At 45.5% G+C, this 17,565-nt stretch overlaps 1 protein-coding gene across 1 annotated transcript in view; it reads right to left on the bottom strand.

Moving 5' to 3' along the window:
• NUP214 (nucleoporin 214) overlaps window positions 1-17,565 on the bottom strand; it is a 101,496-nt gene that overhangs the window by 81,277 nt on the left and 2,654 nt on the right. The window contains 9 exon segments of the mRNA XM_077768400.1: window positions 5,625-5,786; window positions 6,730-6,856; window positions 9,816-9,882; window positions 10,520-10,626; window positions 13,083-13,186; window positions 13,657-13,720; window positions 14,880-14,950; window positions 15,801-15,999; window positions 16,794-16,945. Of these exon segments, the coding sequence (XP_077624526.1) occupies window positions 5,625-5,786; window positions 6,730-6,856; window positions 9,816-9,882; window positions 10,520-10,626; window positions 13,083-13,186; window positions 13,657-13,720; window positions 14,880-14,950; window positions 15,801-15,999; window positions 16,794-16,945 (1,053 nt within the window).

Raw genomic sequence — 17,565 nt, 5'->3', positions numbered from 1 at the left:
GAGGAATGCACCTTTCATTGTTACAGTGAAAAACAAACCATTCTGCAGCATTTCATCAGCAATTAGAAAAAAACTTCAATTCAGATTTCCACTTCATAATAGTTCCTAAAAGCAATTCCAGATAAATTAAAGATATCTACATATATGAAAACACATGTAGGAGCGCCTGGGTGGCTCAGTCGGTTAAGCATCCGACTCCGGATCTCAGCTCAGGTCCTAATCTCACGGTTCGTGGGTCTGAGCTGTGCATCAGGCTCTGCAGGGATGATGTGTGGCTTGCTTGGGATTCTGCCTCTCCTTCTCTCTGCCCCTCCCCTGCTTGCTCACTCTCTCAAAATAAATAAACTGAAAAAAAAATAATTTAAGAACACATGTATACATACATCACAAAACCAAGGAGGCAAAAAGTCAGTAAAATCACTGAGAGCCTAACAACTTGAAATTTAGAAGTGACTCCCCACCCCCCCAAAAAAAAAGAAAAAAAAATCTAGGATTTGACTGCGTAGGGCCAGTTGGTTAAGCATCCAATTCTTGATCTAGCCTTAGGTCATGATATCATGGTCTGTGGGTTCAAGCTCAGGACGGAGCCTGCTTGGGGTTCTGGCTCTTCCTGTCTCTGCCCTACCCCTGCTTGCTCTCTTTCTCTCTCTCAAAATAAATAAACTTTAAAAAAAGATTTGACTGTCTAAAGACAGTTACATAAATAAAAGATAAAAAAATCTGTAGTAAATGACAATATGGGTTTTTTTTTTTAATGTTTTATTTATTTCTGAGACAGAGAGAAGGAGACAGCATGAGCAGGGGAGGGTCCGAGAGAGAGGGAAACACGGAATCAGAAGCAGGCTCCAAGCTCTGAGCTAGCTGTCAGCACAGAGCCCGATGTGGGACTTGAACCCACGTACCGTGAGAACATGACCTGAGCCGAAGTTGGACGCTTAACCGACTGAGCCACCCAGGCGCCCCAATGACAGTATGTTTTATATTTTTTAAAAAGCTCATACAAATTGAGATAAAGAAATTTCAAGATTGATGTAATCCAGGAACCTTATTCACAAAATAATACATGACTGCTCAATCTGCCTAATCAAAGAAATGCAAATTTAAGTGAAACATATTTTTGATTGTTCTCTAAACGATCAAACTTTAAATATACCTAATCCCCTATGTTTGGAAGAGTAAAATAAACCTGAAACCTTTATCATTAATAGGTATCTAACTGACCATAATCTTTTAGAAAACACTTTGGCATTACGTCTCAAAAATCATAAAAAATGGACTCAGCCATTCCACTTCTAAGAAAGCATACAAAATTAACCTAAGAAATGAAAAAGACATTTAATACCTTTTTACACAAATAGTAAAAGATGTTCAATGGGATAGGAAGCACTCTTTTAAATGAATCACAAAGATTAAGAATGTAGAAAACACAATTTACATTAAAAAACCTACACCCTAGTTAATGATGTATACGATATTTTACAACTGAGAAGAAAGATGTTTATGAAAAACCAGAAGAGAAAGCAGGTTTAAATTTTTTTCTGTTTTACAAACTTTCTATGAAGTAAACACGCTAATATGCCCAATTAAATAACTCACTAAGCAAACAAATAAGAAAGCAATAGTTACTGCCAACACATTCATATTAATGGGTCTTGATTCTTCCAAACTGTGAGATGACAATTTACCTTCACTACGTCAGAACAAAGACCCCATTAAACTGCTGCTTTCATGGAAGTATATACCACGAGCACATTTATTCTGTTAATACTCCTTTCCCACAATCAAGATGGAAGCGACAACTGCCAGCTTCTTTAAAGACACAAACCCACCACCGCTCATCACTTCCTAGCACGTCCGGCAGGTGTGAGCAGCACGCGCCAGACCCGAAAGACCCGAGGCACCCGCCTACCTAAAAACAGAACCGAGCACGTGAAACCCCTCGTGCTCCTTCTGATCGATCACTCAACCCAGCACCCGCAGAGCTGCAGTGCGGAAATGGGCGGAACCATTAATGCCTCCTGTACCCGCCACCCAGACTTCAGCTACAGCCGCGGGCCACTCTCTCCCCCTCCGATGGCTCTCTCCCACTCCTCTACGGCTGTCACCTCTGGACCAAGCCGGGAAAGGTGAACAGGAAAACTGGCCCCTGCTGGTGCAGACTGGGGTTTAATGGGTCAGTAGTGAAGTCCTTCACACTGAACAGTGCTCAGAAACAGACATCGCCCCAGACGTCTGGCTGGCTCGGTCGGTCAAGTGTCCTACTCGGTTTCGGCTCAGGTCATGGTCTCACAGTTTTGTGAATTTGAGCCCCACATCGGGCTCCAAGCTGACAGTGATGAGCCTGCATGGGAATCTCGGTCTCCCTTTCTCTCTCTGCCCCTCCCACACTTGCACTATCTCTGTCTCTCAAAATAAATAAACTTAAAAAAAAACTTATTAAAAAAAAAACCAGACATCACCCGGCAGGCTCCCAACTTCCCAGGGGGCACTGCTTGTCACAGCCCGCACGACTAAGTGTAGGTAGTTTGTGGTGCTCAGGAGCACTTCAGGAAAAAACCACTCAACAGCGCCTGGGTGCCTCAGCCTTGATTTTGGCGTGGGTCATGATCTCATGGTTCGTGAGTTCAAGCCCCACATGGGGCTCTGTGCTAACAGCGCAGAGCCTGGTTGGGATTCTCTCTTTCCCTTTCTCTCTGCCCCTCCCCTGTTCATATGTGCATGGGTGTTCTCCCCTCTCTCTCTCTTTAAAATAAATAAATTAGTTTAAAAAAAAAATCACTCAAAGAATACACATACTATAAATAATGAGATGGCCCAGAATAACATTATCACAGTCTATGCATGGTGACCTGGTTAACTACTTGCGGACGCACTGCCAAGTGACAGGAGTCCAAGTGTCTTGAGTGGCTCTGTTTATGAACGACTCACTCTGCACTGGGTAGCAGCAAGAAAATACACCATCAACCTTACCCAACGCGACTGGTCAACACGCTTTTTCTTTCTTTCTTTTTTTTTTTTAAGATTTTTTTTTTTTTTATTTCCAGGGTAGAGAGAGACAGCGTGAGCAGGGGAGGGTCAGAGAGAGAGGGAGACACAGAATCTGAAGCAGGCTCCAGGCTCTGAGCTGGCAGTCAGCACAGAGCCCGACGTGGGGCTCGAACCCATGAACCGCGAGATCATGACCTAAGCGAAAGTCGGATGCTTAACCGACTAAGCCACCCAGGCGCCCCAAACAACACGCTTTTTCTTAGAGAACTGGTCACGCTATGCACTTCTTTAGCCAGAGAAAAGTCTTAACGGTTATATATTCACAGAAACCAAAAAGAGAATGGTGGTAAAATTCGACAATATGCAACAATCCCCCTTTAAAAAGTTTTAGACTGTTCTCCCAAGTAATACACAGTCACTGTGAAAAATCTGGAAATACGTATTAGTATTTAGTGTGTACATTTCTGCATATGAAGAACATGTACCAAAATGCTGGTTACAGCTATTGCTTGATGTCTGGGGGACTATTTTTTTTTTCATTTTTGAGAGCAAGACAGAGCATGAGCGAGGGAGGGGCAAAGACAGGGAGACACAGAATCCAAAGCAGGTTCCAGGCTCTGAGCTGTCAGCACAGAGCCTGACACGGGGCTCGAACTGGACGCTTAATCGACTGGGCCACCCAGGTGCCCTGATGTCTGAGGGACTCTTAAGTGATTTTGTAATTTCTAATATGTTGCCAATAAACGTATACTACATAAGTAATATTTTCAAAAAGGAGGAGGAAAAAAGACTAAAGAAAACTGAATCCCCTTGTTCCCACCCGCCACCCAGATATAACCACTACTTAGATTTTAATATCCATCTTTATAGTATTTTCTCTATACATACATATATGTATGTCTTCCTCTCATAAGAAAGGAATTGTAAAGCATATAGTGCTTTTTCATGACATATTCCACTAGCTCTTTGTCAGCAAATGCAACAGTGGTGACACTTCTGTGACAGCCACAACGTGTACCATCACGTATTTAACCAACCTCCGGGACTAACATCTTTAGGACTGAGACCATATGACACAGGGTGCTGTAACAGGGTATTGTTGCTTAACGGCCTGAGGGGATCCATCGGGCTGAGCTTCCCTTTCACTAAAGTCAAGGTCAGAGAATAAAGTTTGCGGGCGAGTAGAAGCAAGAATGAGCATGTGTTCAAGGGAAAGTCAGTCCAGGGGTGCCTGGGTGGCTCAGCTGGTTGGGCGTCTGACTTTGGCTCAGGTCATGATTTGTGAGCTCAAGCCCCGCGTNGGCTCGAACCCATGAACCGCGAGATCATGACCTAAGCGAAAGTCGGATGCTTAACCGACTAAGCCACCCAGGCGCCCCAAACAACACGCTTTTTCTTAGAGAACTGGTCACGCTATGCACTTCTTTAGCCAGAGAAAAGTCTTAACGGTTATATATTCACAGAAACCAAAAAGAGAATGGTGGTAAAATTCGACAATATGCAACAATCCCCCTTTAAAAAGTTTTAGACTGTTCTCCCAAGTAATACACAGTCACTGTGAAAAATCTGGAAATACGTATTAGTATTTAGTGTGTACATTTCTGCATATGAAGAACATGTACCAAAATGCTGGTTACAGCTATTGCTTGATGTCTGGGGGACTATTTTTTTTTTCATTTTTGAGAGCAAGACAGAGCATGAGCGAGGGAGGGGCAAAGACAGGGAGACACAGAATCCAAAGCAGGTTCTAGGCTCTGAGCTGTCAGCACAGAGCCTGACACGGGGCTCGAACTGGACGCTTAATCGACTGGGCCACCCAGGTGCCCTGATGTCTGAGGGACTCTTAAGTGATTTTGTAATTTCTAATATGTTGCCAATAAACGTATACTACATAAGTAATATTTTCAAAAAGGAGGAGGAAAAAAGACTAAAGAAAACTGAATCCCCTTGTTCCCACCCGCCACCCAGATATAACCACTACTTAGATTTTAATATCCATCTTTATAGTATTTTCTCTATACATACATATATGTATGTCTTCCTCTCATAAGAAAGGAATTGTAAAGCATATAGTGCTTTTTCATGACATATTCCACTAGCTCTTTGTCAGCAAATGCAACAGTGGTGACACTTCTGTGACAGCCACAACGTGTACCATCACGTATTTAACCAACCTCCGGGACTAACATCTTTAGGACTGAGACCATATGACACAGGGTGCTGTAACAGGGTATTGTTGCTTAACGGCCTAAGGGGATCCATCGGGCTGAGCTTCCCTTTCACTAAAGTCAAGGTCAGAGAATAAAGTTTGCGGGCGAGTGGAAGCAAGAATGAGCATGTGTTCAAGGGAAAGTCAGTCCAGGGGCGCCTGGGTGGCTCAGCTGGTTGGGCGTCTGACTTTGGCTCAGGTCATGATTTGTGAGCTCAAGCCCCGCGTCGGGCTCTGTGCTGACGGCTCAAGGCCNTCAAAAAAAAAAAAAAAAAAAAAAAAAGGAAAAGTCTGTCCCTGCCTCGTGAAGACAGACCAGGCCGATGGACAGGACCACTACGTGTCCCTACGCAGTTTTTATCTTTGGGAGCAGTCCGGAACAAGCCCATGGTACTCCCCCACTTCCGGAGCAGGAAGAGGTACGTACCTGATGACTTAGGCTGTCGCTCTCCTTCTAATGAGAGCCGCTCTGGTGTCCTGATGAGGGACTTCACCCCCGGATTCTGATTGATCATGTAAAATGGACATAGCACACCGTCTGTTGAAAGCAACATAAGTACTGGAGCAGGAGGGAGAGTCTTCTCATCATCTGTTAAAAAAGAAAACAGAAGTGAAAAAAGAGCCAAGGCATGAAGGGCCTGGGTGGGAAGGGAAAGACTGTCCAAGCAAGAAGCGGCTGAACGGACTCATCCCAGCCGTAAAGCTCAAGTTCGTGGGTTGAGCTTTCACATCTGAGCAGCCTCTCGGACACCAGCTCATTAAAGAGAGCTACTGTCACACTGCTGACCGCCACCACCCTGCTGGACCCCGCAAGGCAGCTCCGGCAGTCCGACGGAGCCGCAACTATTCCTAAGCTCCCGCAAGCTTTACAAACGCATCTCAGTGTTCGCGATATTCCCCTGACCAGGACCAGCATCTCTAGGAAGACGCTGGTTTATCTGAAGACCAACAGATTACAGACTTTGGAAAACACGCAGAAGGACCCAGAAAGGAGAATCCAACTACTTTATATTCATTCACAGCTCAGTCATAAGCATCTATTTTGCCCACGAAGGCTCGAAAAGAATCAAAGTAAATGAGCTAATAAGACCAAATAACCCGACCAAGGAGAGGACAGGTGCTTCATGAGGACCCCTCCGTAAACCGACGCACCAAAGAGCAAAGAGCAGGTCCTCCACGGCCCCTGCATGTGTGACAGTGGCCCTGCCACACTCCAGCCAGGGAGAAGACATACCCAGGGCACGCGCTCCTGATTTGAAAGCCAAGTGCTCGAGGTCTCGATTCTGATCTGTGTCTTCAATCCAAGCACTGCTATGGTTTGAAACACACACACGCATAGAGTCTGGCTCTCGTCTAATCAAAGAGTGTCCATCAAGTTAGTCTGGTGTCATCACCACACACTCTGGGTCACTCAAGTGGAAATGTGCTCCCAGGAGTTAAAAGCACCCCGGAAGTGTAGAGCGGGATTTAAATATCAACCAGGACTAGAAAGGAGACTGCTTCTGCATGAGGCCCCAGCAGGCCGCACTTACTGACGGGGACCTCCGCCTGGTTGGTATAGTCTATGGCAACTCCCACAGGTAGCGAGTCGTCACTCTTGTCCGTCACGGGCAGTTCGGCTCGACTAGAATCCTCCAGGAGCCAAGATTCCCAATTCACCTGGAAGAGAGACGCAGAAGATGAAAATGCTGTGTTGGTAAGAGCTCTGCTCTGGTTCCCTTACCGCTGTTAACACAGAAGAGAAGAAAAAAAAAATCCACTCAGTTTAGATGTATGTGTTCACTAGAGTCGGAAATCCGGGAAGATGGTCTAAAAGCCATGAGCAGCGTCCTGGCAAGAGAGGGGTTAGTTTTCCAAATCAGCCTCTCTGCCCCTGCCTTGTGAATAAAGTAACTGCCGTCGTGACCCCTTTCTGAGGTGCCGTCCACACCAACTAGGTAGGTTCTAAACATAGCAGGTGAATCTCATACCTGCACTAAGCAGTCTGCAGCCGCCCCTGGAAATGCGGGACCGGGCCCAGGAGCTCCGGCGGATGGCTACCGCGGTCCTGAGCCGGGGGCCTCACAAGGCCGGCCAGATGCCCTCTGCTTGCTCATCCAGAGACAGACGCACCCTTAGTTCCCGTCCTCCCAGATCTCAGGGTCACTTCCTCACACTGGTCCCTCTTCCCGCCTTTGGGGTGCCTGAGAAGCCACTAAGTCTTTCCCATAAACTCCTCGATTTCAGGCTTCTGTCTGCTTGAACGGCCTGGATTCCTGCCAAGAAATAACTTCTGATTTTTAAAAATCACATTTGTCTAACCTTCAGTGTTGACCAAAACAGGGCAGCATGAATCAAAGGGGAATAATAACTCTCCACGAATAACAGGAAAGCAAAAAGCTGCTCAGGAAAGGGAACATAATCATACTCCATGACTTTGCAAGGGTGTGAGTAACAGTCACATTCATAATAACACAAGCAAAATTGATGTGAAAAACATTTCACATTGATGTGAAAAACTCTGAAAACATTCTACAGACAAAATAAAGACGAACTGGGGCTGGCTCAGTTGGTTAAGTGTCTGCCTCTTGACTTTGGCTCAGGTCATGATCTCACAGTCTGTGAGTCTGAGCCCGGCATCAGGCTCTGTGCTGACAGTGTGGAGCCTGCTTGGGATTCTCTCTCTCCCTCTTTCTGCCTCTCCCCTGCCCATGCTCTCCCTCCCTCTCTCTCTCTCAAAACAAACAACAACAAAAAAAGGTTTCAAAATAAAGAAGATTTGATAATCACTACAAAACAAAGAGTACAAACAATACCAGTTTTGATTTTGCAAAAGACAAGCCACAGAATGACAAGACCTGGAATGCGGGGGTGGGGGAAGGCGTGCTGAAGGCCAGGGCTGGGAAGAAGGTATTCCTCCCACAAAGTGGAAGGTCAAGAGAACCTCACCGTGTACGGCGACGCCAAAAGAAAGTACAACAGGCCTGCAGCCCTGCTGAGGGAAGGGCGAGGGTTTCAGGGCTACACGTGAGCTATATCCTTATGTAGCTGAGAAGATCTAAAATTAATAATCACTAACTAGTGACAAAGCAATGTATTACTTCAGGATAAGAAGGTCAACCTTAAAAGAATTAAATGCTACAAAAAATATATATATATCCTCTTAACAGGCCTGGATAAGGACAATGTAGGGCAGGGGTGATTTTATTTCATTTATAATTCCTTTTTTACAATTTGATTTTTTAGCCATGTACATAAATTATGCTGATAAAAAACAGAAATATAAGTATATTTAAAATGTGTCAGGACATAAATTTGTGATATTAAGGGACTGTCACTGAAGTCGATCGAAGACTTCAGAAGGGACTGCTGCAGTTGGCCTGTGACCCTAAAGTGGCCCACCCTAGATACCACCTGGCCACGCAGACAGTGATGGATAAATACTGAACAGTTAGACTATGTATCTGCGTGGGGCGCACAGACATTTTGAAACTCAAGGCTCGGGACGCCCGGGTGGCTCAGTTGGTTAAGCATCCACCTCTTGATTTTGGCTCAGGACATGATCTCGTGGTTCATGGGTTTAAGCCCTGTATTGGGCACTGCGCTCACAGTGCAGAACTTGCTTGGGATTCTCTCTCCCTCTCTCTGCTCCACCCCTGCTCATGCTCCTTCTCTCTCTCTCTCAAAATAAATAAATACAACTTAAAAAAAAATTTTTTTTTAATTCAAGGCCCAAGTTTCAAGAAAACTTTCCGTTTCATCACGCGTCCTCTGCGGTGACTCTGAGCATGTCACCACAGGTTAGGACAGCATCCCACAACCGCCTCAGCCCACCTCGTGTGCAAGGGGGGACAAAATGCAAGAAAGGAGGGGGTGCTTACCTGCACAGGCGCTTTTAGCTTTCTGGTGGTTTTTCAAAGTGAAACAATGTACTTTTTAAAAATCTTTTAATGTTTGTTTTTGAGAGAGCGCGCGCAAGCGCAAGGGAGGGGCAGAGAGAGAAAGAGACACGGAATCTGAAGGAGGCTCCAGGCTCTGAGCTGTCAGCACAGAGGCCAATGCGGGGCTCGATGGCGGAACTCAAACCCACACCCCCACAAGCCAGGAAATCACGAGCTGACCCCAAATCAGAAGCTTACGGACTGAGCCACCCTGGCGCCCCGAAGGGCAACAAAGTATTCCTGAGGAGTCACAATTTGGTACCATCCGCATGTTTCTCTCCATCAGTCAAGGACGGGTTACAGCTGACTGAAGGAAGGGGCAGGTTCAAGCAAGAGGGAAGGAATAAAGGCGATCCAACAGAACACGGCAGAAACACTTCCTCCATCCCGGCATGCTCCCGTTGGGGGTGGCCTCACGGTACGTTTCCACGGATCATTAATGGATCCAGAAAGGACAGAAGGGCTTTTTACAACGGTGGAGAAGCTGTGGGGTCTGAAACCCATGTGTCTATTGTGACATCTCAGCCACCTGACCCGAGGCGTTTGGTCACGTCAGCGAAGCGTCAGCTTTGCTCTCACCCAGAAACTCATTGAAAGGGACGCGGCTTCAGTCTAAACCTTCACCACATAGTTCTAACTCCCTCCAGAATCCTTCCCAGAAAAAAGTCACGGAGAAGCGACGGCAGAGTGAAACTTACCTGATCCGTCTGTCGAGCAAGGATACTGACTTCTGTTGAAGCCGCAGACGCTGCCAGCACTAAATCCCTTCAAGGAATAAAAGCGGAAGGCCGTTAAATTCAAACACAGAACACTTCTAACCCGCCTGGAGCCTGCGGTGGTGTCCACGAGGACTTCCTCGAGACGAAAAGGAGGAAGGTGAGCTTTTCTACGTGGCTGAAGAAAGGGCAGATTTTAGATTATAAAGCTTCACTTCTGAGTTCACAGGATGAAGCCCTGGAGACCCAGCCAACTGCCTCAGTATTTCCGACAGAGACGTGACAAAATCAGGCCGGAATTTCCAATAAACCTATCGCCCTGTGAACAGAATAATCTGGTGAAATTTCAGACAGAAGCTTTGCTTTAAGCTACCTATCTTTCAAGAGGAAGCTTTTGCTCTTGGAGGGAAACTTTTAATACGCTCCTTAAATATCAGTATTGTCGTAAAGTCACCACCGGGGTTATTGAGTAAACGGGGTTTTTAAGATGAGTGTGTCTTCGACCCGGACAATTCAGAATTGGGGAAACGGAAGTAGTCAGAGAGGCATTATCCAGTGTCAGAGGAAAATGTGTTCGGGGCGCCTCCAGCCTCCATTCTCTTTTCCCACAGAGAAGAAGTTCAACAGCGGAACCCAGTGATTCAGGCGGGGCCCGACAGCGAGGAGGAGCCCCACCCTGGGCTCACCATTCTTCGATGTAACTGAGGTAGTAACGATGCTGCCTCTCCGTGCAGCTGCCATAGCAGGGCTCCATGAAGTTCACAAATATCTCTGGGTGCTTTTCTTCTTTCTTCTACAATAAACAAAAGGAGACCAAAAAAAAAAAAAAAAAATCACACGTGCAATTTTTCTTTAATCCTACATGGTTAAGGATCTCGAAAAACAAAACCATTTAAGTTTCATGAGAAAATCCACCCCAAAATCTCTGACCAAGTCCACAGACACGATACGAAGGCAGAGTTGAGTACAAGGCCCAGGAACGGTGGCCCCTGACCGAACTGAATCTACGCCGTTCCGTCTCTTTCTGGTTGTGGGCCGGGCATGGCCAGATCACGCAGCCTCTCTGATTCTGTTTTCTGGTGTGTGTAGTGGGCCTGTGGAACTTTCTTCACTGACTTCAAAGGCGGTTTTAAGCATGAAACAAAAGGATGCATAGAAAGCTTCTAGCCCAGGACGTGGAACCTGAGGAAGCGTCTGATACTCTCCCTGGGGACAGAACATCTTAACGAGCTCTGCAAATAAGGACCTCAATAGGGGCGCCTGCGTGGCTCGGTCAGTTAAGCATCTGACTTCAGCTCGGGTCATGATCTCATGAGTCATGAGTTTGAGCCCCGCATTGTGCTCTGTGCTGAGAGCTCAAAGCCTGAAGCCTGCTTCGGATTCTGTGTCTCCCTCTCTCTGCCCCTCCCCTGCTCATGCTCTGTCTCTCTCTATATAAAAAATAAATAAATAAAATAAAAGAAGGACCTCAATAAACATATAGTTTATAATTCAACTTTATCAGGAGCCTGAGTCTTAATAAAAACAAGGCACTTTTTCCCATCATCGGCAAAGGTCCACCATGGCACTAGCGTATCCTGACATACACGTGGGGCACTTAGGGGCCGCACTGGTCGTAGGAATGCAAACTGCTCCAGCTTTTCTAAAAGATCTTTTGGCAACGTTCTCAGAAGCTTAGCAAAAAGAGCATAACCAAACTCATTTCTAGGTGTGTCCCCTACAAGAGAAACACAATCACATAAAATGGACACCAAAGGACGTCTTGCGCGGTATTCCTTCAAACTGGAGAAATGAAAACCACTGAAGTATCCGGCAGTGAACGGGCTAAATAAATCATCTGTCCACAAAGCCAAACATAGGTTGTATTCAAGGACTTCGAACGAGGCTTACGATTTACCACTAAAACAAGGCTGCAAAACAGAACTAGTGCAGCTCCCACTTTTATTATATTTAGACACTTATTTACATAGTTTTAAATGTTTTTCTGGACTTTAAGCCAGTACCGATTAGAAAGTAGATGCTCAGCTTCACTGATCTTTATTTTTTTTTATTGTTTATTTTTTTTATTTATTTCTAGGAGAGAGAGGGAGAGACAGCGTGAGCAGGGGAGGGTCAGAGAGAGAGGGAGTCACAGACTAAAACAGGCTCCAGGCTCTGAGCTGGCAGTCAGCACAGAGCCCGACGCGGGGCTCGAACCCACGAACCGCGAGATCATGACCTAAGCGAAAGTCGGACACCCAACCGACTAAGCCACCCAGGCGCCCCCACTGGTCTTTTTTTAAATGTCACCACAATGTAATCACATTTTACAGACCTTGTTATTAATGTTCTTCCCTGTTTTCAAAATGACTCACTCCCTTAGGTCATTCCCTTCTCGCTCAGAGGCCTTCCTCGCACACCCAATCTGAACGACACCCCTGCCGTGATCCGCCCCGAGCCCTTCACTGTTCCCACCTTCACCCTTATCCTTCCTGGCCCTGCACTTATTTACTGACTAGCACACTCATTAGAAATGTAAGATCCAGGGGCGCCTGGGTGGCTCAGTCCATTGAGCGTCTGACTTCGGCTCAGGTCATGATCTCACAGTTTTGTGGGTTCGAGCCCCGTGTCAGGTTCTGTGCTGACAGCTCAGAGCCTAGAGCCTGCTTCGGATTCTGTGTATCCCTCTCTCTCTGCCCCCTTCCCGCTTATGCTCTGTCTCTCAATAATAAAAAAATAAAAACTTAAAAAAAAATAAAGAAACGTAAGATCCACAAAAGCAAGGACTCTGCCTCAGTCCCCACTGTATTCTCAGCTTTAAGGCAGTGCCTAGCACCCTGCAGGCATCGGATAAACATCTGGTAATTTGCTTATAAACAGGTGAAAGAATTTTAAAAGTCAAGGTATTTTCTTGCTTTTCTAAAATATCTTTATCATCTACTCCTGAGCCCAAGACTAGGCTGTACGTTAGCTAACTTGAAAATAAATAAAATAAAATATCTTTATCAGGTTAACATCTAGCAGGACTCAGAGCTTACAGTGTAAGCAAAGCAAATTTATTTTCTTCCCCTTACGGCTAAACAGTAGAGTACGATGTAAGAAGACACGATAATTTTGGCCCCAAAGGCCCATGGCACAGCACTGAGGATTAATACCTGAAGCTGTCCCATCGCTGCCAGCAAGAAAAGGAAGCTGGAGCCAAAGCCTTAACCTTTACTAGAAGACCTCCGTGGTCCTCAAAGAACAAAGATGTCCCTTTCACACACGTACCGGGAGGAGAGCCATCACCACATCTGGAGAAGTTTCCAGGGTCCCATCTGCAGCAGCATATACTATTGTGAAGACGTAAGTACCAATCCACAGCACATCCAGAACTGAAATACACACACTCTCATAAAACATCGTACTTTTGGAATAGCTCCTGCATGTTAAAACATTAACAACCCGCGGATAAAAATGTCAGAATTCTATAATTCTGACAAAGTCCAGATTTTACTGACTAAATATCATTCACAGATACAAAGACTCAAGAAATCCAAATCCATCGCCAAGTGGGTTTTTTGTTTTGTTTTTGTTTTTGTTTTTGGTCTGGTGGATTATAATCAGGGCCCATTTTGAGAGAATTCTAATAAAAAGTCAGGATCCATGTACTGTTAGTTACCCCGAGACACAGGTGTCTACCAGAGGATTATTGCTGTGCTGACTTAATTCGCTAACGGAGACAAGAGCATTCGTACTAGCGCTTCCCTGAGCAGCTGCGTAGATACATCATGTGACGTGACATCTCTGTAATACTGTGTCACCTCGCTAGAGGCTGGCCCAGTAAGAAAAGCAGACGAGTTACCTCTGACAGGATGATCCGACTCATAAAATGGAGGACAAGGAATGACTTTTTTTTCCTGCAGAGTCTGAAAGAGATTTAGGGAAAAAGTATCAAGTGAAATGCACCTGAGCCAGTGAAACTCCGTCAAATCCAGCATGTTCCCCAGAACCCCTATATTCTACGCTCCCGGCCGGGAGAGACTGAGCACAGGGAAGAGTGAATACCTACACCCAGGTCCCCATCCTATAGAAACCTCCCAAGAGTGTTTTCCGGCGTAGAGAGAGGATGTCAAGGCAGAACCAGCAGAGTAGCAGAGTCGCACACAGCGACACAGGCAACCGGCAATCACAGGACCGGGAAGTGAATGACGGTGCAACCACACAGAGGACACTGGGCAGCCATTCAAAAGAATGAAGTGGCTCCATGTATCATGAGTTGGGAAAAGGGCTCTGAAAACTATTACATTTAAAACAAAAGGGCAAAGAACAAGCCAATAAAATCAAGCCAATTCTATTATCCACTTCCAAGCTTATGCCCTGAAAGAATATACACCAAATTTCATAGAACGACTTTCCGCAATAACCTAGGAAATAAAAAACTTTAACATCGAGCCCAGACGCCTACGTCCACTGCTTTATACCCGCGGAGAAGAGGCTGTCAAGGAGGAAGGCACTGCAACACAGGTCTTGGCACTGCCTACGGGCACCTCCTCCCCACCCGTGCTTGACCCAAAATACACGGATTCTTTGCCAATTTATATTGCAGAGTGTCTGAGAATATGGTCTCAGGAAGACCAGAGGGAGGGGGCGAGGGAGTGACAGGAGCATCTATTTTCTTCGGTGCCTACAATTAGAGAAACTGAACCTTTAACATGGACTCAGCTGGCTGACAAACAACGCTTTAGCTGTTTTGATGGAATGTTCTTAGGGAATGGATTGGGAACGTAAAGCTGGAGAACACTGTGTAGTGTGTGATCAGCATGTACAGTAGACATGCAACGCATCTACACACAAACTATTTGTAAAAGCATCCAGAAAAGTCTGGTGGCTCCCGCTCCATAAAACAGACTGTGCCTCTGGAAAGACTACGGGATAGAAGAGTACCATTCTTTCCTGAACTTACTCGGGTACCGATGAATCTGTCCTAACGAGCATGAACTACATTTTAACAAAGAAACACCAGTGAGACCCCAAACCTACCCCCACAGGTGGGTAACTTAAGACAAGTTCTGAAGTACAACTTACGGGAAGATACTGGACCACAGTTCCGTCTTGTTTCCCCACAGCCAGCTGCTTCCCTTTGGGACTCCAGCACACTGAGCAAAGAAGAAAACGCTCTCAATTAAGAACTCAAGATGGGGCACCTGGGGGGCTCAGTCGGTTACGTGTCTGACTTCAGCTCAGGTCATGATCTCAAGGTTCATGGGTTTAAGTCCCACGTCAGGCTCTGTGCGGACAGCTCAGAGCCTGGAGCCTGCTTTCCATTCTGTGTTCTCCCTCGCTCTCTGCCCCTCCCCTGCTCACACTCTGTGTCCTTCTCTCTCAAAAATAAATACACATTAAAAATTTTTTAAAAAAGAAAAAGAGAAAGAAATTATTCTCTTACTCCTATTTGATATTGGTAATGCTTTTCCCCTGAAGGTATAAATGACTTTCTGAAACGTTTCTGGAACTTTTCAGATCCAGAAACCATCATTCTCAAAAACACAGTTCAAGGGCGCCTGGGTGGCTCAGTTTGTTTGAGCTTCCGACTTTAGCTCAGGTCACGATCTCACTGTTCACAAGTTCGAGCCCCACACTGGGCTCCGTGCTGACAGCTCAAGGCCTGGAGCCTGCTTCAGATTCTGTGTCTCCCTCTTTCCTTGCCCCCCCCCACTTGCCCTCTATCTCTCTAAAAAACAAACATTAAACAAAAAATTAAAAACACAGTTCTAAACTAGCTGTGCCAAAATATTTCTTTCTCCAGGACACCTAAGCACATTCAAGTCAAATCCTGTCTGCTGTTTGGCCTCAAGAACCCTAACTACGGATATAAAGAATACTCACCAGTTCTACCAGATAACGACAGATACAACAAAATACCTCATTTGCTTTTATTTCCAGAAATTAATTTTTAAACAGATTACCATTACTGTATGTTATGGTGCGAAAGCCTTTATTACCCACCAGATGTTACTGCCACCGTAGAGGGGAGCGTCGCACACACTTTCACGGTTTCTGTGATTTGTAGGACAGCGATGCTGCCATCGGCCAGACAAATCGCCATCATGGAGGCGACGGTGGGGTTCCACTTCATATCGATCACCATGCCTCCTGCATCTTTCAGAAGCTTATGATAGGCAAATGGGCGTTTTTGCTGTTTAGCCTTTTAAAACAAATGCCCAGGAGCAAAAATAAATTGATAAATTAATAAACACATAGACACTGAATCGCCGAAAAAAATTACTGAATGTGCAAGTTTTCTCTCAAATTACAGTTCACATTCCTCCACGACTGTGACCAAAAAATTAGCTCGACGCAATCTATTTGTTAAAGACCATTTCAGCACAACCTTGAAAATGGCAGTCCATTATTCTAGCACACCGGAAGAACTCCCAGCAGGGGAACACACAAATGCAGGAAAATCAGTAAAGAGCAAACACGGGATTAAAATCTCGGCTCTGCTTCTTAATGGAGTTGGACCCTTGAGTGTTTAAATTCTTTGGGACTGTCTCTTCATCTATAAAATGAAGACAAGAGCATCTCCTTTGTGAGGCCATGGTCCTTAGGAATGAGGACCAGGCCAATACCAGCACAGAGCCTAGCGCACAGTCGGTGTAAATACTCGAATTATTGACAGTTATCATTCCCAAACTGCTAGAAATGGAGGAACACTGCCAGGGGAGGCGACGTTGGAACTTCTGACATTACTATTAACTCCCTGTGCTCTCTCATACGTAAATGAGGAAAAAACACCTTGGGGCCGTATTAGGAAAGAATTTCTTGAAGTCCCTTCTATCTCAAAGATCTAAGATCCGATAGCTAAGGCCTTTTTTTAAACCCCTGCTTTAATCTAGAAAAAAAGACTCCCAGGGTCAACCAAGAATTTCTAGGTTATGACTCAATACCAGAAAACGTTTTTAGGTCCCACGCTGATGCTACACTACACCAGTAGCTTACCTCATTCGAAAAGGTGCGAACATCAAAAAAAGCGATAATGGAACCATATTCACTGGACATCATGCACACGGAGAGTGTGAGGTTATCACAGCTCAGGGCTAAGTGATGTATCGGGAATTTCATAGGCACCAGTAAGCTTTGAACTTTATCAACTAAGAAAAGATTAAAAAAAAAAAACAAAACACAAAACTAAGCAGCAGCAGAAGCCACAGCCCCTTTATCAGGTCTCTGTAAACACTTTTCACATCTACATAAACACACAAGCACAATTCGATGCCTGGTCACGCAGGTAAACCTTAGCTTCCTGACAGATGTAAGACAATGCAGTAAATATCCCAGATCCTCCCTCCCATGGCCTAGGGAAACGAACTGTGGCTGTTGCCCTTGTTAAAAACAAGGTCCTTGGGGCCCCTGAGGGGCTCAGTCAGTTACGTGTTCGACTTTGTCTCAGGTCACGATCTCGCAGTTTGTGGGTTCAAGCCCCGCGCTGGGTTCTGTGCTGACAGCTCAGAGCCTGAAGCCAGTTTCAAATCTGTGTCTCCCTCTCTCTCTGCCCCTCCCCTGCTCATGCTCTGTCTCTCTCTGTCCCAAAAATAAATAAACAAGAAAAAAATTAAAATAAAAACAAACAAACCAAGGTCCTATACCCATATTTTTGCAAGAGTGCTCCAAACACTACATCTTCCTATTTGTTCGGATGGTACTACTGTGCCTATTTAGAAAGCCACATAATAAAACCCTTCTCCAGAGCCAGAACCCAAGTTCAACTAAG

This window comes from Crocuta crocuta, unplaced genomic scaffold, assembly GCF_008692635.1.
Source record: "Crocuta crocuta isolate KB4526 unplaced genomic scaffold, BGI_CrCroc_1.0 scaffold35, whole genome shotgun sequence".
Lineage (NCBI taxonomy): Eukaryota > Metazoa > Chordata > Mammalia > Carnivora > Hyaenidae > Crocuta > Crocuta crocuta.
The sequence above is the reverse complement of the archived record's forward strand: the minus strand, read 5'-3'. Positions and strand labels throughout refer to the sequence as shown.